Genomic DNA, 26,843 nt, shown 5'->3' on the forward strand with positions numbered 1-26,843 from the left:
TTGTGTGTAATTAGAGTAACACTTAAACTCACAAGTCAAAGCAAAGCTAATTTTCCAAAACGATAATGGAGACCTTAAAAGCTAAGTTTTTGGAAATTTTAAGCAGGAAATACTGAGTTGGAGAAAATGGGATGCATTAATTCTGCATTTGTTCCCTAGTGCAATCACAATTAACAGTACACAGTTCTGGTGTTCAGACTTGAAGAAAAACATTGAAATAGCCAATAGTAATAATAAAGTCATAAATTATTAAAATTATTGGGACGCTTGACTTGCAGCTCCACTGAAGATTCCATTGGTTTAGCTATCAACAGACAGACAAATGATAACATCGCCAGTCCAAAAAGACTGCACAAGGATATGAAATTTGGTGTTTTCTGTCTCATAAACAGTATGCATAACAAGATTTGAGTAAAAAAAAATAAAAGGATGACACATATTAAGAAAGGCAATTTTTTAAGCAGTGAGTACTTAAAGTTGGCTCCAATGGTCAAGAATGCTCTATCACTGGAAGAAAAAGTCTCAGATGCCCAGAGAAACACAAGTCTAGATGGAACAGGAATCAAGACAAATGTTCTGGCTTGTGCTAGATAACTGGTAGTTAAGAACCTAAATTACTCTATTTACCTGCTAATTATGATGGCTGCATTCAAAGTAATGCCTCCCATTTTATTATACTGGCCTACAACATCAGAGGTGGATGATGGTGGTATGGCTGTAGAGGTTGAACTTTCTCACAATACTCTGTTGCCTTGTGACAGCAGAGGGGCAGTCTGACAAAATGGCATCTGAAGCAAAGGGGTAGAAGTGAACTCCATGTGGATAAAATGGCACCCACTGATATTCATCAATAGTTACCGAACATTTATGGAGACCAGTGGATGTGAGCACAATGAGGTGGTGGGTAGTGCATTTCAGCAGTGGCAACAGGAATGTGAAACACAAGCCATGCTCTGGACAGCCATTCACAACTGTCACGCCACAGAATGAAAACCATCTCAATCAGCTTATATGCACAAGTTGGTGGATTACAATTTGTATATGGAGCTGAATATCAGCTTCAATTCATTGGAAACAATGGTAGCAATGTTGGAATATTTCAAAGTTTGCACCAGGCAGTCCCACATATGCTCACCCAGGAACAAAAAGAATACCGTATGTAAGTTCGACAGGACCGACTGAACCAATACAAGGATGAAGGTGACAGTTCACTGTATCACTTCATTACCATTCCTTCTGGATTTCCTGGAATCCAAACAAACCATCAGCTCTGACTTCTACACTGCCACACTGACTAAGCTAAAGGCTTGAATTTCTAGAGTCAGGCCAGAGAAGACAACAAACTTTTTCTTGCAACATGATAACACCAAGCCTCATACCAGCTTGAAGATCGTGAAGACTGCCAATCTTTGCCAGACTGTCCTACAACACCCACCATACAGTTCAGATTTGGCACCTTCTGACTTTCATCTGTTCAGGCTGATGGAATATTAACTGCGTGGGCAATGTTTTCCTAGCAACTACATCATCACAGCAGCTGCAAAATAGCAGGCACCTCCATTGGTGCAGATTTTTTATGAGCAAGGCATGCTGGATCTTCTTCATCATTGACAAAAATGCATAGGTAATGGTGGTGACTACGTTGAAAAAATAGTGATTTGGAGGTGAGAGTTTATCAAATAGTCTTATTGCATTCTTTGTACCTTCTGTAGTTTCCAAGTAAATAAATAGGAGGCATTACTTTTGGAGTGATGTAAATGCCATCTTGGAAAGAGAAGTACAGTAGTGTTTCAACAGTGTTCACTGAAATATTTTTGCAACGGGGAAAAAAAAAAAATCCTTGCCTCCCTGGATGAGGTTCTAAAATGTGCTCAAACATCTCAGAAATATATTCTCAAAATCCTAAAAGACAAAAGCATAATGACATGATACTCAAAAAAAAAAAAAGTTGCGGAAGTATATTAGGCCAAGGAAAGAAACTCAACTTTTTTATTTGAATAAAATTCAATATGTTTTGTTTCATCATCCATTATAATACTGATTTAAAACGCATCATTTTGCATTAAGAGTTGACAGTCAGAGTGATTTTCAGCATCCTTTTCACTTGAAAGGTTCACCCTTTTAAATACATCATAGCGAACAAGGTAAGAATTATACTATTAGGTTGGATATTAGGATTATATTATATATAATATATATATTATTATTGGATACTATTAGGTTGGAATTACACTATTTAGGTTGGATATCAGGAAAAACTTCTTTACAGAAAGGGTTGTTAAGCACTGGAACAGGCTCCCCAGGGAGGTGGTTGAGTCACCATCCCTGAATGTGTTTAAAAACCATTTGGATGTGGTGCTCAAGGACATGACTTAGCGGTGGGTTGTTAGAGCAATATGGTGAGGTTGCGGTTGGACTTGATGATCTTGAAGATCCTTTCCAACCTGAGCAATTCTATGATTCTATTACTTAATCAAAGAGAAGCTAAAGCCCAAATGCATTCTTCTTATTTAATAATTGCTTTTAAATATAAAGTATGTGAAAAACCTCTTGAATACATTTCTTATATACTCACAAAAAGACTCCAGGCAAATTACTTAGTTTAACAACTTACTGCCACTTCACCTACTTGAACACAAATCCGTATGCACAAACGGGTGCATTTTTTCAGATGAGCTAGCAAGAGCATGTGTGCTCCCTCTAACCACATTTATCACTGCATTGCCAAGCACAGAGATCTCCATTCAAAAAGACAGCAGTGAGATGAGCTAGTAATAACAAAATCCAGATAAGGGTAAGTGCTAGAGCCAACTGCCACTTCTTTTCTCTGTCTGAAAGCAAAGTGTGACATCTGGGTGAAAGGAAGACCACGCTCTATTTTGTCTGTCACTTCATTCCCTCTGGTACCAAGACTGCTGCTCAACTCTGAAGTGCACTTGAAAATCCCAAATACACTGACTGAGTGAAAATGCTCAATTCTCCTCTGTTTTAAACAGACTTTTCCTCCGCTACCACTAGGCACCTTACGTAGTAAATTATAGTACATTATATGAATTTTCCTCCGCACAGGCATAACTAGCAGTGACCCTATGGGATACAAGCAGCCAAGGAACAAAGAACTTGGGTTACCTGCCTGGAGACAAGAGAAATGTGGATTGCTTGGAGATCTGCCATGGACATCTCCAAAGTCCAAACCACAAGACCATCCTTTTAAATTTCAACCTGACACTCAAAAGTTCTCTTCTTCAAAACGTTTCTTGTAAGCATCACTGAAGGGCAGAGAGACAGAATGATCAATTTCTCATCCTGCCTTTACCTTGATAAAAGCCCTTTGCTAACTTCACTCTTCTGTTCCAACAGCCTTCTCCATTCTCCTGACATATCTGTTTAGAGGCAACAGCGAAAGCTATTCAAGATAAATCAAGCAGTTAGTGATTAAACAAGTTAGATTTAACCAACCATTAACTAAGCATAGACAAGGTGCATCTTAACTTAAAATTTCAGTTTTCCTACAAATAAATTAGAGGTATACAACTGAAGAGGTTATTTTTTTTTTCCTAACAGTGACCTTCAACAACAAATAATTAAGAGCAAAAAATTTCAACAGCAAAAAGTGAAGGAAATAGAGGAGTAAAAAAAGGAAAGCTCACATTTCAATACTATTATTTTTGCTACCTAGATTTCAGGATTAAGAAAAAAAATGATTAGCATTTACTCTAAAACAGAAAACACTAATAAGTGATTTTTGACATTTTAAGTTCCAAGTTTATTTGAAACTAGCAAAATACATCTAACTTTCAATAACTTATTCAAGTATACTCATATTTCTCTGGTAACCACCTGCTCACTTTTTACACTGGAAAAAGGTCACAATTCATTCCTAGAACTTGAATGGTACCCATCAAAGAACGGGGAGCGGCCGTCACTGTCCTATACTCTTTTATCTTTGACTCTCAACATGTGTTGTACCTCTCTTATGACAGGGAAGAAACAAACAGAAAGGCTGGGCTGCAGCACTTGCTGTATAGCTGGTACCTTACGAAAGCAGACAGAATAAGACTGGCAGAGTTGGACAAACTCTTCCTCCCTAGGCAATACTTTGCCTACTAATGCAGCCAAGAATACCATTAGTTTTTTTTGTGTTTTTTTTTTTTTTTTTTTTTAAATCTGCAAGGGCACACGTCTGACTCACGGTTACCTTGGTGTCTACCAGGACTCCCAGGTCCTTTTCTGCTGAGCTGCTTTCCAGTTGGGTGGCCCCCAGCACATCTGGCATTGTTACTCCATGGAATGACCTGTCATCTCTCCTTGTTGGACTCAACATCAACACACCTCCAGCATGTCCAGGTCACTCTGGATGGCTGTGCATTCCTTTGAGTCGCCCACTTCCCTCAGTTTTATGACATATGCAAGTTTACTGAGGGTGTACTCTACCTCATCATCCAGATCATTAATTAAGACACGGAACAAAACTTAACTCCTAGGGTACGCTGCTCAATACTCACCCCCAGTTAGATTTTGCATCACTAACCACTACTCTCTAGGCTGACATTCAGCCAGTTTTTGATCCACTTCACTATCTGCTCATCCAGCCCATACTTCAACAGCTTCTCTATGTTGAACTTACAGGGCAACAGTGCCAAAGATCCAGGAAAATAACGGCCACATCTCCACCCTTATCTACAAGGCTAGTGATTTCACCTTTCAAGTGACTAAGGTGAGGCTGATCAGCCTGTAGTTACCTGTGTCCTCCTTCTTGTATTTCTTGAAAATAAGAGTAATGTTTACTTTCCTTCAGTCTTAAGGCATTTCTCCCAGTTTCCCCCATTGAGCAAAGTATATCAAGAGTGGCATCTCAATCACATCTGCAAGCTCCCTCAGCACTCATGGGTACATCCCATCAGGGCTTAAGGACTTAAGAATGTCCATTTTGCTTAAGTATACCCTGACTTGATTCTCCTCTGCCAAACTTACAACTTCCTTGCTCCAGCCTTTCCTCCTGATCTCTGGAAACTGGTATTCCTGAAGGTGACCTTGCTGCTGAAGAAGGCATTCAGTACCTCAGCTTTTCCTCTGTCTCAGGTAACCAGGCTTCCTGTTTTTCCCTAGTGTTCTTTATGTCACTAATGCACTTGTTAAGGGCAACAGGAAGGGTTTTTACATCCTTGGCCTGATTCAGCTCTACCTGGACTTCAGCTATCCTAACTTTATCCCTGGCTACTCTCTGTATTCCTCCCAGGTTACCTGACCTTGCTTTCATCCTCTGTAGGCTTCCTTTTTGTATGCGAGTTTGGCCAGGAGTCCCTTGTTCATTCATGCGGCCCCCTGTTGCTAACACCAGTCCTGTAGCCAATTACTGACCTGTCCAGACAGTGAGGTGTCCCAGTATTTCAGATCAGACACAAATGTTCTTACATGAAAGTGTCTGTAGTTTAGATTGTTTTGCTCTCTTCCTTCACACCTGTGAAAATCAATGGCAAGTCAGACTACAGCAGATACACTTTAAATGCCCAGTGCCTCTGATAACTTTACTGTGCAACAAAGTGCCTCAAAACAAACAAAAAAAACAGCCTTTCCTTCTGTTTGTGTGAGGGTAAAAAAGCACCTAGCTCTTTTCTAAAACAGGCTGTTCCAGAACCTGCTAGAAGAGAACAAATAGATTTATTTAGTAACAGACAACAAACCCTCAGAAATTCTTAAAATAGAAATTAATGCAGCTCTCAAGATTGACTGAACCTGAGGCCTTCAATTACTTCAGCTAATGTTCATCAATGCAGTGTTATGCTCCAACATTGCCCCATCCAAAGTAAGAATATCTTGCACACTACCCTTAAAGGGCAATTGATAAAAAAAGTTACACCAATTTACTGCAACTCAAACAAAAAGACAAAAACGTCCTCAAAATTTTAGAGGTCACCCTGCATAGTAAGCGTGGGATAACTTAGGAAAGAAAGACTTTCCACTTCAATACGTCATGGTAGAAGCTAACATTAAATGCATTTAAATTATTTAGGCTAATGGATAAGGTACTTTAAAGAACATTTCAAATCCACAATCGCTGAACTCTATCAGTTTCCACTTTATTTTTCCATTTTATTTATATCACGCCATCTGGCTGTATTGATCATGGGGTTAAACAATCCTGTGTTTTTCCAGTTGAACTAAGCTCAGAACTAATTTCTATGATCATTCCACAATGCACACGCTCCCAACTGTTTTGTAGGTGAGAACTATGAAATCCCTTTCCATTTCTTACACTGATTCACAGAAAGCATAGCCTATGACAAATATTCAGAAGGCCAAACAGACAACCACACTCTAACCCATGCATACTCATTTACTGGGAATTATAGTAAGACAGACTTTTGTAACCTTCCAGTTGCAACTGTTTCCTTTAGAACTGGCATCACCATCCCAATCAACATATACATAGATCAAGGAACACCTGAATAAACTAGAAACATCACTTAGCCCAAAAGCTCTGTCTCATAAAAAAAACACACAAATAGCCAGATTTACACAAAGTAAGAAAAGCAGTTGACAAAGCGTTACACAGCAGGATTCAAATAGATTGCTAAGAGTAAAATAATCTTAATTTCCAAGTGCTACAGTGGAACTGTTCATGCGCCATTTATTTCTGTGATGTTTTCAGATAAAAGTTTCTCAGACATACACAGATCATATACATTGTTTTAAACCGCCATCCTTATCAGAGATCTACTCAGTGCTAAACACTGCCCAAAACCAACAGCCAGACAGTTCTAGATCCAAAGATTTATAAGCAAAGGCCTCTGTTTTGCAATTTCCATCAGATCACCTGAAAGCAACCCCTAGCAACACTCACATGGTTAGAAAAAGTTACTGTTTTACCAAAAAGAGATGGCAGTACCAGGAAAATAATAAAAATAAAAAGGAAGGGGGGTTGGTTGTTCATTTTAATATCAAAATGTGTTTATTTGGTTCTTAAACAAAACAACAGGAGGTCTCCATAAGTCAACAACAGACAGGATTCTAACATGAATCTAGCACAGAGCAGCAGTAGCCAAGAGATAGTCAAGGGCCTTCTCTACATCTACGTGAAAGCAGTCAATAGGTCTATGTGAAAGATGTCTGGTTTACAGAGACAAGTGCCTATCTATATTAGACCTGACACATTCACTGTCACCTGCAGTGGGTATAATCTGTGCATGCCCTCCTGCGCACAAAATCAGGTCAGTTTCTGAAACTTTTCAGCAAGTATTGCTACAGTTCTGGTACACCGATTTAGCTCCACAAGAGTCAGCATCAAAGCATCCTCGGCATCCGTGCCATCTAATTTTCTCACTTAGAAATGCTTTAAAATTACTGTCGGAGCATTCAGGAGACAGCTATTCCTGCATTCTTACTGCTCAGGATCACTCAATGTAAGCAAAGTTTTCCAGTTTTGTTTCTCACTTTTCAAAGGTTTGTGGCTGGTCCTGCAGACGTTCTCTCTACAGCCATTGTTTCCCTTCAGAACCACCACTGCGATGCTGTACATTAAAAAGTTGATGTTTAGATAGCCAACTTCACCCATCCGGTAAGTTTAGCAAGAAGTAAAACAGCGATGGAAAACCCGTCGTGTTCCACAGACCCCAACGCAGAGTTCTCATCCCCACAAGCCGCAGCGAGGCTCCACGCCCAGCAGCAGACCCCCCCCCCCCCCCCCCCAGGGGGCACGGAGCCCGGCCCGGCCCGCAGCCTGCCGCCACCTGAGCACGGACCAGGACCTGCCATGCAGGAAGGGCACCGCGGCAGGCGGCAGCTCGCTGAGCACACGGCTAACCGCTTCCTCAGTGGCCCACCCTGAAGCCAACAAATCACACCGGTGACTGCAGTCACAAGCACGGCATCTCTCTCCCGCTCGCTGTGGGAGGCTCGCACCCATCCTCCATTCTTTGGTTATCCCGCCCAACTTCCCAGCGGGAGGAAGGTAAGTTGCCAGAGGACCGCGGAAAGGGCGCCGGGAGCCCTCCCGTACCCACACGGCGGCGCGACCCTCCTCGCACCCCGCTCGCCGCTCCTTCGGATGGATAACAAAAGGAAACGAAACAAAAATAAATACCGAGGACAGCGGGAAGGGAGCGGCGCGCCTCGGCGGGGCAGGGCCGGCACACCGCACCGCACCGGCCTACCTGCCCGCGGCGGGGAAGGGGCGGCCCGGGGCGGTGGCTGCCGGGCACCATCTTGGGGGCGGCGGGGGCCGGGAGGCCGCGGCCCGGCGGTGTATTACCTGCTCTGCCAGCCCTGCAGGAGGTTGGTGTATTTGCTCAGCGTCCCTTCCAGCACCGGCTCCCGCCGCCTCCCGCCGCCGCCCGGCGCCTGCGCGCCCCCCGGGCTGGCCGCCGCCGAGCCGGGGCTGCTGCTGCCCCCGCCGGGCCCCCCGCCTCCATCCAGCCTCCCCGCGGCCGCCGCCGCCGCCCGGCCCGGCAGCCCGCGGCCGGCGGAGGAGGACGAGGGAGAGGAGCCCGCCGACGTGGGACGGCTGCTGCTGCGGCTGCTGCTGTTGCTGCCGCCGCCCTCGCTCGCCGCCGCCTTCTCCATGGAGCCCCGCGGCGGAGGGTGCGAGCCCGCTCCGGCCGCGGCCGCCGCCAGTGCCCGGCAAAGCCCTGACTCACGGGCGGCGCCGAGAGAGAGGGGCGGCGCCCGGGGGAGAAGGGGCCGGGCCGCCCCTCGCCGGGGGCCGGGGGGCGTTGGGCGGCCGTTGGGGCCCTGCCCCTGGGTGTGCGCGGGCTGGGCGGGGAGCGGCGGCCCTCTGCGGGCTGCGCACGTACAGCAACACTGCTGGAGAGCGGGTGACCGGGGCGCGCAGCCCGTGGCACTACAAAAGCTGTGCCCGCCAGAGCGCAACGCTCAGTAGGAAGGCGGTTCCCGGTGCGGATGGATGCACACGAGTGCCCATCGCCACAGAGCGTGGCACCGAGGAGGCGGCTGTCCGTGACACACTGCAGCACGGCACCCCGCTCACGCACTGCACGCCGAGATGCGTGTGCCCAGCGGCAGCAGTGCCAGAGCCGTCCCCAGCATGCTGCGTGTGCAGCAGGACGCCACAGAATCACAGAATCACTAAGATTGGAAAAGATCTCTAAAATCACCTAGTTCAACCACCAACCCACCCCCACCATGCCCACTGACCATGTCCCTCAGTGCCACATCCACACGGTTCTTGAACACCTCCAGGGATGGTGACTGCACCACCTCCCTGGGCAGCCTGTGCCAGTGCCTCACTGCTCTTTCTGGGAAGTTTTTCCTAATATGCAGCTTGAAACTCCCCTAGAGCAACTCAAGGCCATTCCCTCTTGTCCTTTCGTGTACATCAGCACGTTGCATCAGTTCTACCATCGATCCAGACTTTGCAGAAAATATTTTTGTGGGCTAAGTTGCGTCTCCTGAAGACAGAGGATGGTTTAAGATCGTTTAGGATCATTGTAGAAAGATAACCAGATCCTTGTAGAGTCAGCAAGATACGCAGCTGTGTGGTTAAATTTCCTCAAATCACTTCCACAGCCGGCCTTGCTGCGTTAGCCAAGTGCCTCAGACTTGTTACAATACACATCTTCACAACACACCTGACATGCAGTTATGTCATAACTAAAGATGTGAAATACAGAGGGTCTCAGTGGGACCCACAAAGCACGAATGAACCAAGCTTAGTGCTGTACTTTAACTCTTTGAAAAGCTGTGCACTTCCATGTGTTAGAGATTTTTGGACTGTACCAAATCTCATGTGCCATCCCATGTTCTGCTCCTCTGAAGATTTTCAGGCCCTCCAAACTCCCACATTCGAGGCCTGCATTTCCAGTATAAACCAGACAGGAGGGCTTCTTGCTCAGATTCTCCCAGTTTTCTCTCCAGAAAATCCTACCATATGTGTTGTGGTTGGTTAGCTGAAATGTTGGGCAACTTGATCCTGAATTTTGGGTAGTTAAACTTCTGTGTTGTAGCTAAATACTGAGGCACTGCAGTCTGGAAACATGAATTTTAATTTAGTATTTCATTGGTGGAACATGTAGTGTACATCTCTAGTAGCACAGACAAAGATTATGAGCTTAGTTATTCTCTAAAACAGAAAATATTTGAGAATAATTTTTCAAGACAGAGCTATTACTTAAATATTCATTTAAAATTCCCCAGTCATTGTTCACTGCAGAAAGAAACTCCATGACTACAACCTGAAAATCCTCGTTCTCTGACTCAGCTCCGTCAATTTGATGGCCACAGTTTTCAGAAGACCTTGGAATAAACGAGGCATGCTCCTTTAGGAAGCTCGGACCTCACTCTCTGGAGACAAACATGAGATGCTTTCATTTTTCTCATCATCAGCTACAGCTACAGCCCCCAACAGTTGAACAAAATGCTTTACAAAAGCAGCAGTGTCATCACCACAGCTTCCCACCAGCCACTGCAACACATTGACTGTGTGTGTTCTATATTATAAAGAAAGAAGATTTTTTTTTCTGCCTTCCATAGAATTTATTAGAAGAGAGTTATGTCAGGAAAAGAAGCCTCCTCATGAAGTTACACACTGTATATTCTATTGTAAAGAAAGCCATAAAGTCTATGGCTTTCTATACAATAAAACCCAAATAACAGTTGTGTCCCCATGAGGGACTTTCTGACACAGAAGAGTCTGTAAGCATATCATGTCCCCAGGAGAATTTTGCAAAATTTCAAACCACCTCACTGCTGCACGAAGGTTTGTGTGATGTGGTAGCATAGAAGATCCTCTTACAGCTTGCAGGCTGGTTAACAGGTGGAAAACAAAACAGAGGGGTTAATGGCCACTTTTCAAATGGGGGAAAATTCTACTTTGATTTGGGATCTATGCTACTCAGTATCTTCTAAAATCATTAGTCCTTCAATAATAGCTAAAACAAGAATCAACTGGGGAAAAAAAAAACAGCAGAGAGATTTCACAGTAGTGACTAATTTTCTGATAAATGGCAACTGAAATAACTGATTTATATGATCTATAAGTTAGCTGTGGCTTCCCAGGAAAGATATATTGGAGTCATTTTAAGTAGTCCTCTGAAAACCCCATCTCAGTGTTCAAGGATAATCAAGCAAACAGCTGGGATGGGATCACTAGGAAAACAGAAATATCAACATGCTGCTATATACATCTATAGTACATCGAGTGAATGTATACTCTGCATTAATAACATTCCTTCAAAAAGGATGGAATAGAAAGGGAAAAGGTATTAACTGCAACTTTGTAATGAGGAGACAGCTAACTCAACAGAATTTTCTGCTGGAAAAGAGAGAACCAGTGTACAGAATGGTACTCGGGTTGATGGGAATGATTCTTCACCATTTCTCATGAAACAAGAACTATAGGGCAGGTGGCTTAAAATAAGCACAAGAGAATACTCCTTCACATGATTTCTAAAAGTAAAATTCATATTTACAAGATGCCAGAAGTCCAGAAGAATGAAAGAGCAATTTGGTAATTGTTTTCAAAGACCTTTAAGTAGGCTGTCCAAAGTGTTTTGGAAGTATCTGAAGATCAGAGAAACCCTAAATTTCTGATGCCTTAAAAAGTGTTTATTGATGAAATAATACCTACCCTGTTCTTGATCTTTCTTTAAGCATCCACTAGTGGCAGAAATGGACTACGCAGACCTTTCATGTGACCTATAATTCATATCCTAAAGATTCCTTCCCCTTGGTTAACCAAAGATCCTTTTGATTTCAGCCTTGGCACTCCATGCTGCTTTTGCATCATATCTAAGAACAAGACTGTATTATAACCAATGTTATTATTCCTTTTTCCTTCCCAGTATATACCTACTGCTGTGACATAAGAGTTGGACAACCTTTCATGGCAATCTTGATATCAGTGATCCCCTATTCTCATTTATTTTAAGGCACTGATGTTTTCCAAAATGACTGAACCTGTTTTAGTTTTGTGGTTTTTTTCCTAGCTAATGGTCTGTCCCAGTAGAGCTACCCTTCAGAGTAATACACCCTGAGTTAGTCTGATGCAATTGTGCATGATGTATGCTTTGTTACAAGTATTCTTAATTAGCTATTTATTAACGGCGAACTACCTAATGAAGACTTTTGCTGTTTCCAAGGTAACACAGCCACTACTTCACAGTTCTCCTTTAGTATGTTACTTTCACTCTGTGGTCAAACGAAAGTTATGCCTCTAAACCAAAATTTTCCCTCTTTCATTAAGTACCATAAGAAGGAAAATGATTCATTAGTTATCCCACCTTTTAGAAAGCAAAACATCTGGCAGGATAACAAATTCATCTGTGTTTGCCTTTACTGGTGAACAGAGAAGTTTCCCCATTCTAGGATCCTTTGCTAAGCTATACAGTTTCAGCACATAAAACAAGGCCATCTCACAGCCCATTTGCTGCTTTCTGTTTCCTAGTCATCTTGTTTTGGGTTTCTATACCTTTTTAATGTTCCCCTAGCAAATAGTTTTCTAGAATTACTTTCCATGTTCTATTTCTACCTCTTGCCCTCTCTACCCACCAGCTTTCCATACAACTTGTAACAATCATAATCATAGAGGGATGGGGTTCCTACAGGTTCTACTCTAAACAAATTGCTCAGTTTTGCCGTCTCCTCCTTTTTGTCCTACAGAGTTCTCCTGAGACATTGCATCATTTTCCATGAGCTTAGAAGAGTAAAGCTACTTGTCACCAAACTGCAGGCAGTACTTATGGCAAAAACATACCACTGCACACCTCTCCTACCACTGTGAGCACCAGAATGAATCAGACACAGTCCCTAAGGTTTAGTTCATGCCACAGTCACACTTGTGCCAAGACTGTTCTCACTAACACTTCCCCAACTGTCTACTGCAGCTGCCACAGACTGAGTGCAGCTGGCACACATGCAGCAGGTGGAACAATGCAAAGAAACAGGATGTTCTCTGGTCCTTTCTCAGATCTACTTCCCTATGTTACTGAACTTGAAGGTCTAAAAGAAGCAGTGATTTCTCTAATCTGACCCTTTCGTGACATAGTACAAGAATCATAATACAACTATTGTGATCTATCTTATATAATGGTTTCATTTATATTTAACCAGCACATCATCCACACTTCTGACCTGAGGATTTTGAGGACACAGAGAGGCTACCATTCATTTTGCAGTCTGCCGACTTTAGCATTAACTTTGCTGCATCTGTATGCATGTTACGCTCCTTCCCTGGTGCCTGTAAGCTTGTAAGTGTACTAAACATACCTCTTTGCCACTCTTCATCCTGCTGTTAGCAGTTTCTCAGCCATATTTCTCATCCACCAAGACCATCCCTCACTGAGATTCAAGCTGGTGACAGGGAAACAAGCATACGGCACAAGTACCTGAACTACCTTGGCTGCCAGAAACAACCTAGTTCAGGAAACACAGCCTTGTCTGAAGCATAATTCACTTTGCCACAACGCATCACAAATTCATTTGGGCTGAGATTTGTGCTGCCTGCCACATCTAAATTTGCAATAGCTTGTTACTCACAGTGCACTGTAATTTGCAGGTTAGACCAGTTGAAACAGAACTTGATCAAAACATCTGTGAGCCTCTAGAATGCAAACTTTGGGGTGGTCAGATGGAGAGAATACTAGTTTATGTTATGTATATTTGCATCAGATGTCATTAAATGTGCATAAGGAAATGACATGTGTGATAACCATGATGCAAAATATTTTCTGTATAGTTAGAATCAAACCTTTGAATGGCTCTGGAAACAAATAGAAAGGTGGTGAACAGAGAAACTAGGTGAGCATAAATATCACATGCAATATATATTGTGTATTTTAGCTATTGGGAACAGCCTTATTCTGTGTCAACTCCTGTTTGAACAGTTATTATAGGTAGTGACAAATACAGCTCTTTAAATAGATTCTTTCATATACTAAGGCTAGAAGAAAATACTGAGATTGTCCATCGTGACCTTCTGAGTAAGTGAAACCTTTTTAGGTTTGTTGTGAAATTATAGACAAATGTTGATTTATCAAATGCTAACATGGTACAGACTCTTTTACCCATGTTTTTCTAGCATTATAGTTAAACATTTAGAGCTCTGAGAAGTACACTGTTCCTCTAAGGGTCAAACTCAGATTTAACATCAGACTGACTCTTCTCACTGCTGCTCTCTTCTATCAGATCTCAGATTAATACTTAGGCTCTTTTTTATACCACTTTTTGCAGAACTGAACTGTTCCAGTGGAATGTGTCAGATTTGGGCATTTATTATTCGTAAGGCATGATGCTATATAACATTGTAAAATCACCCAGATTATCATCCATTGACTTTCGAAGTGAAGTATCTGTGAAGTATCACAGTGGGATGGCAGATTAAAAAAACATAAAAGGGAAGAACTTTGCACTGGAGATGAAGAAACGTTAAGATTTTTTGGTAGTAAAAACAAGGAGAAAAATTAAGTTAAAACTTTCAGACAACTACTTGTACAAAAAGTACAGTATATTACCAGTTTCAAACTCTATTCAGCAAGCAGTTTCAAGTTTCATATGCAACGTAACTGTTTCCTTTTTACCCTACAAATCCACATAAGAAATACTCAAAGGTAGTTTAATATGCTTAATAGAAATATACAGACATGCCGAAAGAATGAGTGTATTTCAAGCATTTTCTGAAACTACTTAACCTTGTATTACTGCAAGCATAATTTTCAGTCCCTTTTTCACAGCATTTTTAGAAGTTGGGCAGACTGTAGAGAATAGGACTTTTTACAAGAAATGTTAACGTGCAATGCAAGAACCTTAGCCCAAATCCTCTTACCTGTATTTTGACAGCTTTTTGCTATCAAAATAAATCTGTTATAAATTCAATAGATTAGTGAAAGATACTTAACCATTTAGTTCTAAATTTTAGCTCCCACCAATAAAGCCAGTCAAGTAAGCATGTGAAAGGCAGTAAAATGCAGTAAAAAGTGTTTTGTTTTGTGGTGGTTGTTTTTTTTTTTTTTTTTTTTACAGTTTGTGAGTTTATAATCTTTGGGGTTATGCTTTGATTTAGTCCAGAATGTGTTATGGCTGTAATTCTCCCAAGATTGGGATGGCAATTTGTCTGCCAGGGTTCAGCACTGAGTGATTTTAATTTGCCAGCTAGCCAAAATAACAATAGCTTGTGAAATGCATAAATTCCTTACATAATGCAGTAGTTTTTTGTGTGTGTTTTGTTTGTTTGTTTTTAAAAAGGAGCATGCTGCATAGTGCCTTAGTGCAAATGTTGGGCTAGTTCTCTTGCAGTCTGCAGGTTCAGTGCTGACAGAATGGACGGGCAATGTGACATTCCACAGGACCACAGCACAGAATTGACTGTACAGTGATTCTGAAGAATGCTAGAAACTGAAGTTTACAAAAGCCTGACAAAGTCATTTGTTTACTTCTTTTTTGTTTTCTGGAATGAAAGAGACAGACTTTTCTTATCCCCCTCCTCCAGTGAATTTGCTTGCGATGCTTTCTCTCTCACATCACGCTCAGCTCTGACAGGAGTATCCAGTGGAGACAACCTCAAATATGCAAAGGGCTGAATTGTGATTCTGTATCTCTGGTTTCCAAAACCAGAGCTGTCAGCTTTGATCTTTGACTTTTGAGAGCCTATTCTGCAAAACCAAAGGTACATTTATGTGTGGCTTGATGTGAGAGCATTTGCCTTGATTTCAAAGGTAGAAATGAATGTTATTTGTTTTGAACATGCAAACTAGAAGTTCAGGAAACTGCCGTTTTTCAGTTGAGCTTCTCCTGACCTTGTTATTTTTCAGAAAGGATGCTTAGGACAGGCACTCCTTAGCTGCAGTTTCACAAATCCAGGCATTCCAAGCTCTGAGTTCTGCCAGCTTCAATCAATCATAAACATTCCCCTACTATGGTGATATCATGTTACAGCCTAAAAATAGGGCTATGCTTGCAAAAAAATGAGATAGTATTAAAGTTATGAACAATGATATAAAACAGGCTCCAGACTCCAACAACCTGAAATGACAATAGGAGGAAGAAACTAGAGATTTGCACACAGAGAAATTTCTTCCTTCTTTGTAAGATACACAGAAGACTGGACAGACTTGTTTTACTTCTTCTGACATCCTGTTGGTATGAAATTGAAGAAAGAGTGGCTAATCTTACTGAGCTACTGGGGAAAAAATAGGGACTGATTCTGGGGCATCTGGAAATCCTGACCAGGAGAAGTCAACCCCTAACCAGTAAAACAGGCACTGGATCTCTAAAAAAATAAACTTCTTACAACTTTTTCAAACTGTCATCAGTGTTACAAATTTGAATAACGTCACACAGCTTTGAAGAGTCTCCCTGGGAACTGAGACTCCTCATCCAAATTTGGCTTCACATAGACTGATGTCAGATTTAATAATTCTATCAGTTTTCCAAGTAATTTACAAAACACCTCATGAAAAGCAAATGGAAAAGATCTGAGTTTTTAGAATGGGTATCAAATGGAACAGGATAAGTCTTCAAAAGATCATGCACCTCTTTTTCTTCTTTAGAAGACTGCTTGAACAAAATCGTCATCTAAAAGCCATAAATACATTCATACAGGGTATGCTTCCTAAACTGGAATAGGGTCTTATTATGGGAAAATAGCCCATTTAATCTGAATTTAATCTGATCTGAGATTAATTCATGTCAGAAATGAAACCCATATTGTTTTTAGTACAGAAGGGCGTAGAATTCTGCTGCTGACAGAGGGAAATGGGGCTGATAGGCAGAAACAAAGACAAGAATTAGCCAGACCTTTTGAAAGAGTTTTAGGTTTTTTCACAGCTAACAACCAGCACTGTCACACCACATTGGTCTTTGGCAGTCGCTATTGCCCTCTTTTGCCAGCTCCATCTGTGCTAACCAAGTTTAGACAACACTTTGGTAGCAACACAAGTGCCTAGTCCACTTCAGAATTCCCAGTGGAGGTGGAGCTGCTCCAGTGTCAGCCTAAGAGTGTAGCAGAGAGTTTGCCAAAAAAGGCTACATTAGATGCAGTCTTCAGAGGCTGCACATAAACCATGCATGTCAAAATCCTAGTGCTTAACTGGCAGGAAGTTTGGAAGTTTATAACCAAGAAGAAACAGAAGACAAGTCTGCTGACATAACCACGGGATTTTTTCACTCTCCTATAGCTGCAGAAGGAAAACTGGTGTTGTATGACAAGGCAGCACACCAGGAATAAGTCAGAAGCTGTCAGCCATAGGCAGAGATAAGGAAGTGTTTCAAGGTAATTTGAATGTTAGGAAAATAGTACAAAGGGAAATTGATGTAATGAGCCAACCCACGCCATTGCACAAGAAAAGAGAAGGATTTAAGGCTCTTGACAAAAGAACAAAATGAAAGAGAGGGAAAGGTGGAAAAATAATCTTGTGTTGGCTTCTTTCTCAGGTTGGATATCAGCAAAAGTTTCTTCTCTGAAAGAGTAGTCATGTGCTGGGAGGGGCTGCCCAGGGAGGTGGTGGAGTCACTGTTCCTGGAGGTGTTCAAGAAATGTTTAGATGTGGTACTAAGGGACATGATTTAGTGGGGAAATACTGGTGGTAGGTGGACAGTTGGACTAGGTGATCTTGGAGGTTCTTGATCTTTTCCAACCTTGGTGATTCTATGATTCTATGAAATTCTCCAGTTCAAGTCAAGAGAGCTACAGTTATTCTCTTTCCTTGGCCAAGAGCAGTTTGCTTCAGCCTGAACTGGGGAAACAGAAATAAATAGCTGTAAAAAAATAAAAAATAAAAGGATGAAAATGCATTTGTAATGTAGGACCAAGGTAGCCTGTTTTTAACTACAGTCTGCAGCACAATAAAATTGATGTTTCTTTCTGGGAGAATGCAGCTATTTTCTTCTCACTGATGTTGCTGTTAGCTACCCAGGAATGCGCACATGACAGGACTAAGCAGGAAGCATGGACCTTCCTGTTTCCCTGGCTTCTGAACTTCCCCTGCATTCTCTGTACTTCTAGTGGTACCCCTTGTGAAGAACTGTGCCTCTGAGAAATTTGTGCTATTGTTTGTAACAGAGAAGATCAAGAAATTCAGGCCCAGCTGGAATCAAAGTACTTAATGTATTATCTCTGCTATGTATCTTGTGTCCCAGAGTTTTCTTAATGTTGCATAGCACTAGAAATAAAATTAAAATACATATCCTAAAGGCTCAGTCACATCTCCAGCACTCTAGATATACAGCAGACAATGAAGGAAGTTCAGACAGAGTTATACTGTGAATACAAAAGCAAATAGGTATCATGAAAAGAAAATATGACATCGAGAATGTTGCTTTTTTATGGTGGCTGGTCCTGAAATATATGGTATATTTTGGCATTTCCTGTTAAAATAAGTCAAAGAAAGCTGAGAAATTGCAGTATAGAGATATAAGAAGCACAATTGCTGTGTCATAAAATGGAACACAGAAATGTGGTTTTATCTAGGTTACATTAGAAGTATCTGCGGCTCAGTGAAAACTGAAGAATCAATTTTGTTTTCTCAAGAAGAAAAAGAATATTGAAATCTAGGACAAAACTAAAAGTCTTCAGAAAACACTGAAAGTGCTAGCAGGTTTAGATTTAAATCTGGGCCTATTGTTTAGCATTAATTCAAGATTTATTCAGTCCAGAACAAGGCTAATTCTGCAGACATGACTGAAAATTCAAAATATCAATAAAAGGATAACTCAGGTATCAGTTCAAATCTACAGGGTAATAAGGAATACAAAGTTCAACAATGACGCTGAAAAGAATAATGCAAGGGCCCTTGCATTCTGTGACAGCCAACACAATATAGGAAAGCACGTCACAAAACATACGTAGAAAGTGAAGAAAAAAAAATCCAGGACACTGTGTCATTTTAGAAAGGTTTCCTGTACTAGCAGAGTGAACATCAAAAAGGAGATGATGTGAGCCTCATTAAATATAATTAATTCCTCACTGGAGTTGTACCAGGAGACAAGTGGGGTATCAGCTAGAAAGCGAATGGGAAATGTATTGCTTTGTGCATCAGCATCCAGCTAAAAAATAATGTATTACCAGAACAGAAGAGTTTCTAATAAAACACCACTAATAATAGAAGATAAACAGTAGGATATATATCTCACAGTGGTAAGCTTCTCTCCCTTACACAGTATAGTAATTAGGTTATATTTCTATATATTCTAGCAGTATCAAAGGAAAGTAAAACCCAACTTTTGCATTAAAAGTAACTGATATCCTTGTTCTCACATAGGTGGACACACTGAGAGGCAGAAAGAAAGCAAAGTAATTCAGGACATTATGAAGACACTTTCCTAGAGAATAGGGAAGTACCCACAGAGCACAGAACAGAAGGGGGGAAGTTCACTTCACATTTCATCCCTCTAGGAAAGTTCTCCTTGGCCTAACATAGCATGAGAAAAGAACCTGAATGCATTCTTTTGGGATATACAGAGGAAACAGAAAAACAAAAAGAGCGAGCGCATTTAACACATGATAGAAAAAGTATATTATAGTTGGGCATGGGTTCCAAAGAATTTGGCAAATATTTTTAAGGGGAACCTGTTCTATTTCCTCAAAGGGAAGTAACACTCAGAGAACGTGACTGATAGTAAGACTTTTCTTCATTGAATACAAACTCAAAATCTTCCAGATACATCTGCAATAGCTTTTTCTGAAAATGTTGTATACTTCATTTCTCCCTTTGAGGAAAGGTTAATCATATTTGTTATTTATTCCAATATTGTAATAAAATCTCTAGGGCTTAAAGGTGTAAAAGTGTTTCCAGTTAATGTGGTAATTAATGACTACAAAGTCGATTTTCCATTTCATTGTAATTTGGACAGCTCACACACTTCAGAAGGCTTCTAACTGGATTACCAATTATGAATTTTGAATGGTCAAAGCATGTATGAGTTATGCACATTTTTCTGCCTTCAGGGCCAACATTCCAAACAATTAAAAACTTTCAAATAAATATTCTTGCAAACTCGAAAGCAAAACCATGAACTATATTATTAAGTTCACTGTTATTGCAGCAGATTCATAGCACATGCAATAGTGTTTATGGGTGCACAGAAAAAGAAAGAAAATACTTCATCTCTATTTGCTGCACATTTGTAGCAGCAAATATGAGTAACTGTATCTCCAAGAGAACTGATAATATTTATTCTGAAAGTTGCAGCAAGCTTAACAGCAGTTGAGAAAACAAACACAAATGAGAAAAGGCATCATTTTCTATTGCATTATTACATTCTTCATATGTTTTTCACACCATTCTGGTATCAGTAATTATGTATTAGGTATAAATAGAATATCAGAGCAGAGGAGACAAGTTCTCAGAAATGGAGATAATTATGGGGAGAATAATCTATTCATGATAATAATTGTAAGAATTTTCCTCTTTAACCAAATTAATAAAAATTTGACTATCAAGCAATTTAGAACCTCATCTCTACATAAAAAAGAGATGGTAGCTTGTGACACATTGTCAAATCTCAGAGTGGTTTTATTTAAATAAAAGTGGGTTTATCTCTTGTGCATATTCAAAAGTAATACTTTCCTACTAAGAGATATCTGCTGATATCTGTTATAATCACAGAATCATTAAGGTTGGAAAAAACCTCTAAGATCACCTAGTCCAGCCACCAACCCATCACCACCACGCCACTGACCATGTCCTTCAGTGCCACATCTACAGATTTCTTGAACACCTCCAGGGGCAGTGACTCCACCATCTCTCTGGGCAGTCTGTTCCAAAGCACCACCACTCTTGGATAAGATTTTCCTTACATCCAACCTGAACCAACCCATGGTGCAACTTGAGGCCATTCCCTCTCGTCCTGTTGCTGTTACCTGGGAGAAGAGGCCGACCCCCACCTCACCACAGCCTCCTTGCAGGCAGCTGTAGAGAGCGATCAGGTCTCCCCTGATCCTCCTCCAAACTGAACAATTCCAGCTTCCTTAGCCACTTCCCATAAGACTTGTGCTCCTGACATGGCTTCCAGCCTCATGGCTTTCTTCCCCTACTTTGGACACGCTCCAGAGACTCACAGTGGCTTTCTTGTGGTGAGGGGCCCAAAACTGAATGCAGCACTTGAGGTGCAGCCTCTGCAGTGCCGAGCACAGAGGGACAATCACCTCCCTGCTCCTCCTGGCTGCTCTATTTCTGATTTAAGCCAGAATGCCATTGGTCTTCTTGGTCACCTGGGCACACTGCTGGCTCATGTGTGGCTGGCTATTGTCTAAGACCTCCAGATCCTTTTCCTCTGCACAGCTTTCCAGAGGAAAATTACCCCAAGGCTGTAGAGTTGCATGGAGCTGTTGTGACCAAAATACACAATCTGACATTTGGTCTTGTTAAAGCCCATATTACTGACCTCAGCCCAGCTATCCAGCCTATCCAAATCCTTCTGTAGAGGCTTCCTACCCTCAGACAGATCAATATATCACCCCAACTTGGTGTCATCTGCAAACTTACTGAAGGTGCTCTCAATCACACCTTCCAGATCATCAATAAATATATTAAGCAGGACCAGCCGCAGTACTGACCCCTGAGGAACACCATTCCTGACCAGTTACCAGCTGGATTTAGTTGCATTCAGCACCACCCTCTGGGCCAGCCAGCCAGCCAGTTCTTTACTCAGCAAGGAGTACATCTGTCCAAGCTATGAGCTGCCAGGTTCTGCAGGAAAAATCTGTGTGAGAAAGAGACAAAGGCTTACTAAAGTCCAGGTAGAATACATTTGTACCTTTCCCTCATCTACCAGGTGGGTCACTCAATCGTAGAAGGAGATGAAGTTCAAGGTCAAGCAGGACCTGACTGTCATGAACCCATGTTATCCTGCACATGCCATGTGATCACACTCCAGATGATCTGTTCCATAACCTTCCTTGGTGCCAAGGTCAGGCTGACAGGCCTGTAGTTCCCCACATCTTCCTTCCGATATTTACAGGATTTTAATCCTGTATTGGGTTTACATGATAAGATTTTAGTAGTGAGGAAATATGAGAGACATGAAAGTCGGTGCAGAAGGAGAACAGGAGGTGCTCTGTGCACAGAGCAGAACTTCCTTGCAGCCCAGGAGAGGCCTATGGAGGAGCAGATTGAACCCCTGCTGCCGATGTGCACCACACTGAGCATATCTCCATGTGCAGCCATGGAGGAGCCCTCGGTGCAGCAGTGGATGAGCCCTGGAGGAGTAATGGCCCATGGATTCCCCTGAAGGAGCACCCAGGGCCAGAGTTGCAGCCCACGGAGAGGAGCCCGTGGTGTGGCAGAAGGTCTGCGTGCTGCCCCCAGTGAAGAACCACGCTGGAGCAGTGCAGTCCTGAAGGGTGCACTTTGTGGTATGGAGCTGAGCTGGAGCATTGCTTGGAAAGATGCAGCCTGTGGGAAGCCCACAAGAGATCAGTTTGGGAAGGACAGCATCCTATGGAGAGACCCATGTGGAGCAGGGGCAGAGAGAGGCCATGAAGGAGCAGCAGAGATGAAGCACTGTGAGCTGATCACAGCCTCCATTCCCCATTCCCCTGTGATGCTTGGGGAAATGTACATTTTAATAATTACAATAAAATGATGTTAACTGGCTATCAGAACTTTGTTTTGTGCCACGTTGTCTAATGCCTCCTTCACTTTCATCTTGGCCTTTTGCTTAGTCAGTTTGTATACAAACTCTGTAAACCAGCAAGTTCCTTTATGTTTGAACTTTAGCTGCAGGGGTAGGTTTTATGATCAGGAAACAAAAACACTCTGTAGTGTCAAAGGAGCTTCCTCCCTCACAGTACAATAAACTAATCTCCAGTGAAAGTCATTCTGTGCTGATTAATACTGTGTTCCTGTTATAAAGTTGCATTCAGGAGTCTATTCTGCTTTTACTGAGCACTGATGTAACACTAAAGCTTTGCTTACATACTCAGACCCCACCAGGCAGGCACTAAAGCTGGCCAGCTGCCATTCTTGAAAGCTGTTTCAGAACCTCCTGGCCTTTCACAATTTATGGCAAGTGTATAATTTCCATCCTAACAAAAACACTGAAATCAGACACAGTTACTACGGATCCTAAATTTTTCCTCAGTGTTGATACTCAGGGAGTCAATATGCGTAGACTCTACCACGGAATAACAAAACTGAAAGTTGCAACATCCTCGTGGGAGTTTTTATCCTCTTCAGCTAAGATAAATAAAGTCCTACACCCTTGAGTTAAAAACTAGCTGAGGCAGATCAGTTCCACGTGGGACATTCCATGCCGGCGTGGTATGCTGATAACAGGGTTTGTGTGCTGCTGGTACTGTCAGCCAGCACACAGTGTAAACAAAGGTCACAGAGATTGTCATGCTGAGTACAGAGAGGCTTTGCACACATTTGGGTTGCACAGCTTGCATTGTTTTCATATGCACGCCAATGGAACAGCACAAATCTAAGCCATAATGGCAAAAAGCAGCCCACTGCTGGTGAGAAATAAGATTGCACTTCATTAAAGGCAACCAGAAGCAGCACGGAAACTGTTCTCCCTCCATCACAGAGAGGCTGTGCCAGACCTCCTCTCCATCCAGAAGGTCCATTAAAGCACTAGAGGCGGAAAAGTCTGGGAAACTGGGTTTGAGGAAAGCATCTCACTAGACCTTCTTGATGCAACACTCTAAAGCACAGGTGTCTAACTTTTTGGCTTCCTGGGCTGCATGAAGTGAAGAGGAATTGTCATGGCTGAGTTTAAAATACGTGTTACAGTTTATGTATATAAGCAACAAAACTTATTTTTTTATAATTCTCTATATTAAAACATACAAAAAAGAGGACGATGAAAACATAAAACTAGTGGGACATTCAACCTAGCTTTTTGAGACTAACACATCAGTCTGGTTCGATGGCAGTGGCTGCAATTCTCGGTGAGCTCTCAAGGTGTTTGTCAGAGATTTTTGATGAAAACAGTTGTTCACAAATGTGTGTAATGCCAAAAAGCGATGCCATGAATAAGATGTGATTGTGAAGCAAGAAGTGTTTCTCTCTGCTAAGAGATGGCTTATAAAGGTCTGGTAAAGATACATGATCCTATTTTTCTTTGAGTTCAACATCAATTCTATACATGCCATTTGAAAATTATCAGGTAATGCACTGAAAATGGAATTGCAAATACACACCAAAAAGAAATTGATTATTTTTTTTTGAAATCTTAAAACTTATTCTCAAATTTGTTTATCAAAACTGAAAGCACAGCTACAAATTTTTCATTGTTCTCAGGGCTGTGTTTAGCCCAATGAATAGCATTATTTGCCATAACGTGAGCTTGCCATATTTTAAGTTAAATTTTGAACACTGTTATGGTTTGAAACATAGCACAGATAAAGACATTCTCACCTTGAGGAAGTTGAAAATTACAAAATTTTTCAGTGCTACACCAGCACTCTGGATATCTCTTCCAAAGTGAAGGTGTTGACTTATTAAATTACTTTACAAAATAGCACAGCCCAAGCTTAATAATTAAATAAGAAAACTTACATGTCTGCTTAATAACAAAAACTGCATGTCTTCACAGACACGCGCACGATTTGGTTGGGTCGAAATGCTATTACTGGCAATCACTGTGTTACGCTGAGTGGCACAACGTGTGTAACGTGCAACACAGGTTTGGTTTAGACTGTGTGTGTGTGGTGGTGCGAGAGGCAGTCAGCCCTGCACCGCGCCCTCTGCAGTGTGCTGTTGTCACCTACACAGTCCGCACTTGAGCTACACACAATCAACTCATCAAAAATATTGCTAAAAATCACAGAATAACATTAAAAGTTTATGACCACATGGGGCCACACTACTAGCTGTGCAGAGCCATAGGTAGGCCATGCCTGGTTTAGTGGTAGAGCTGGCAGTGCTGGGTTTACGGTTGGACATCATGACCTTAGAGGTCTTTTCCAACCCAAATGATTCTATGATTCTATGATTCTGTATACCAAAGAGCACAGATCTATCTGGATCTAGGGTGTGTAAGCACACAAAGTAATTATTGCACCTAACAACATATAAAAATGCATACACCATTCCTGTCAATGTATGAAGCTCACCTTGGAGCAGCAGGTCCGTCTTCTCAAAGCTCTGTCCAGTCCCAAGATCTTTATTTCTCCTCTTTTTCCTTAAGGCATAAACCGGAATGGAGCTGAACAGGCTTGTATTAATCTACTGTGATGAAGGTGCAACACTGATACCAGGGTCGCGTGTCGAAGACAGTGGGCAACAAGAGCATTGCTGGCCAGCACAGAGCACACCTACCTTTGTCTCTGCTTAATGCTTTTGCTAATTTTGCAAGTGACAGTGTAATGAAGAGGCATTTTAGTTCAGGTCTTGCCAGAGCAAGCCCCTCTACTTGTTCCATCCTTTTTGCATTGTTTCCTGATGCTCAGAGCAGAAGAAGATGTGGCTTCATAAGTGGTTATATATCTCCTACTTATTCCTCCCACTTATACTGCCAGCAGTTGCCCTCTCCTAGCTGCAGCAAGAGCACTGCAGAATAAAGAACCTTGGCTTTTCAGAGCTGGTGTCTTATTGCAGTTATTAGCGACAAGGCCCTAGAGTCTGGAAAGGGGAAAAGAGAACAAAAGAGCAGAGTATCAAGAAGCAGAGAGCCAGGAAACCTACAGCAGTGCTCTCCTGGAACCTCATGTGTATTTGAACCAAGCAGCATGGGCTGAGCAAACTCAGCAAGGAGTCAGCTCATCCATGAAGCCAGAGAGGCTCTCCACAGCTCAAAACTCTTCCAGGGCTATACAGTGCATGGGTGTGCAACCTTTTGGCTTGCCTGGGCTGCAGTGAGTGAAGAGGAATTGTCTTGGGCCACTTATAAGTAAGTTGCTCCAAAAGTAACGCTTCCTATTTATTTCCACTGAAACTACAAAAGATACAAAGAGCACAATAACACTACTTAATAGAGCAAATTCTCAGCTAAAACACTATTTTTCAACACAGTCACCACCATTAGCTATGCATTTTCACCACCAATGAACAAGAGCCTGCATGCTGCACTCACAGAAATCTGCACCAGCAGAGAAGACCCACCATCGCCACTGCTGAAAAGCACCACCCACCACCTCACTGTGCTCACATCCACTGTTTGGTCTCCATAAACATTCACCAAGCACTGATGAATGTCGATGGGTGCCCTTTTTGCCACATGGAGGAATTCAATTCTTCCTCTTTACTTCACACACACTTCCATGTCAGATGCCATTCTGCCAGAGTGCCTCCCTGCTGCCATATGTCACAGGGCCACAAAATGTAATGGAATATTGGTGGGAAGATTCAACCTCTACTGCCATGACACCAACATCTGTGTCCAACATTGTGAGCCAACATAGTAAAACAAGAGACATTATCTTCAGAGCAGCCCTCTTAAAATATGTAATATAATTCATGTATTTAAGTAACAAAACTTATTTTAATATTCATTATATTTTTATTAAAACAAAAAAAAAAATAGGGCAACGAAGAAAACATACAACCAGTGGGATATTTGACCTTGTTTTTGTGTAACCAGTGCATCAGTCTGGCTTGATGGCAGCAGCTACAATCCTTGGTGAGCTCTCAAAGTGTTCATCAGAGATTTTTGATGAAATTTTATTCTTCCTGTGCTTCATCCTTGAAATTATTTGTTCACAAATGTGTGTGCTGCCAAAAAGTGATGATGTGTATAAGGTGTGAGTGTGAAGCAAGGGGCATTTCTCTCTTCCTAAGACAGTGCTTATAAAGGTCCGATAAAGAGACAGGGTCAGATTTTTGAGTTGAATATCTGATTGCAACTCTACACATTTGTGAGAGACTTGTACAGAACATTCTTGTCTCAAAGTTTGTAGAATTAGTAATAAGCTGGTCAGACAACATTTGACTCCTCTTGCGTCTTAATCT

At 41.8% G+C, this 26,843-nt stretch overlaps 1 protein-coding gene across 2 annotated transcripts in view; it reads right to left on the bottom strand.

The window, feature by feature from the left end:
* OSBPL10 (oxysterol binding protein like 10) overlaps positions 1 to 8,693 on the bottom strand; it is a 104,123-nt gene extending 95,430 nt beyond the window's left edge. The window contains exon 1 of one of the 2 annotated variants that reach the window (XM_021388859.1): positions 8,252 to 8,693. In XM_021388859.1, the coding sequence (XP_021244534.1) occupies positions 8,252 to 8,562 (311 nt within the window). In that variant the 5' untranslated portion in view covers positions 8,563 to 8,693. Of the gene's footprint in view, positions 1 to 3,316; positions 3,397 to 8,251 lie in introns of those variants that run through there. The other variant, XM_021388860.1, reaches the window with a different exon arrangement.

This window comes from Numida meleagris, chromosome 2 (genome assembly GCF_002078875.1).
Source record: "Numida meleagris isolate 19003 breed g44 Domestic line chromosome 2, NumMel1.0, whole genome shotgun sequence".
NCBI lineage: Eukaryota > Metazoa > Chordata > Aves > Galliformes > Numididae > Numida > Numida meleagris.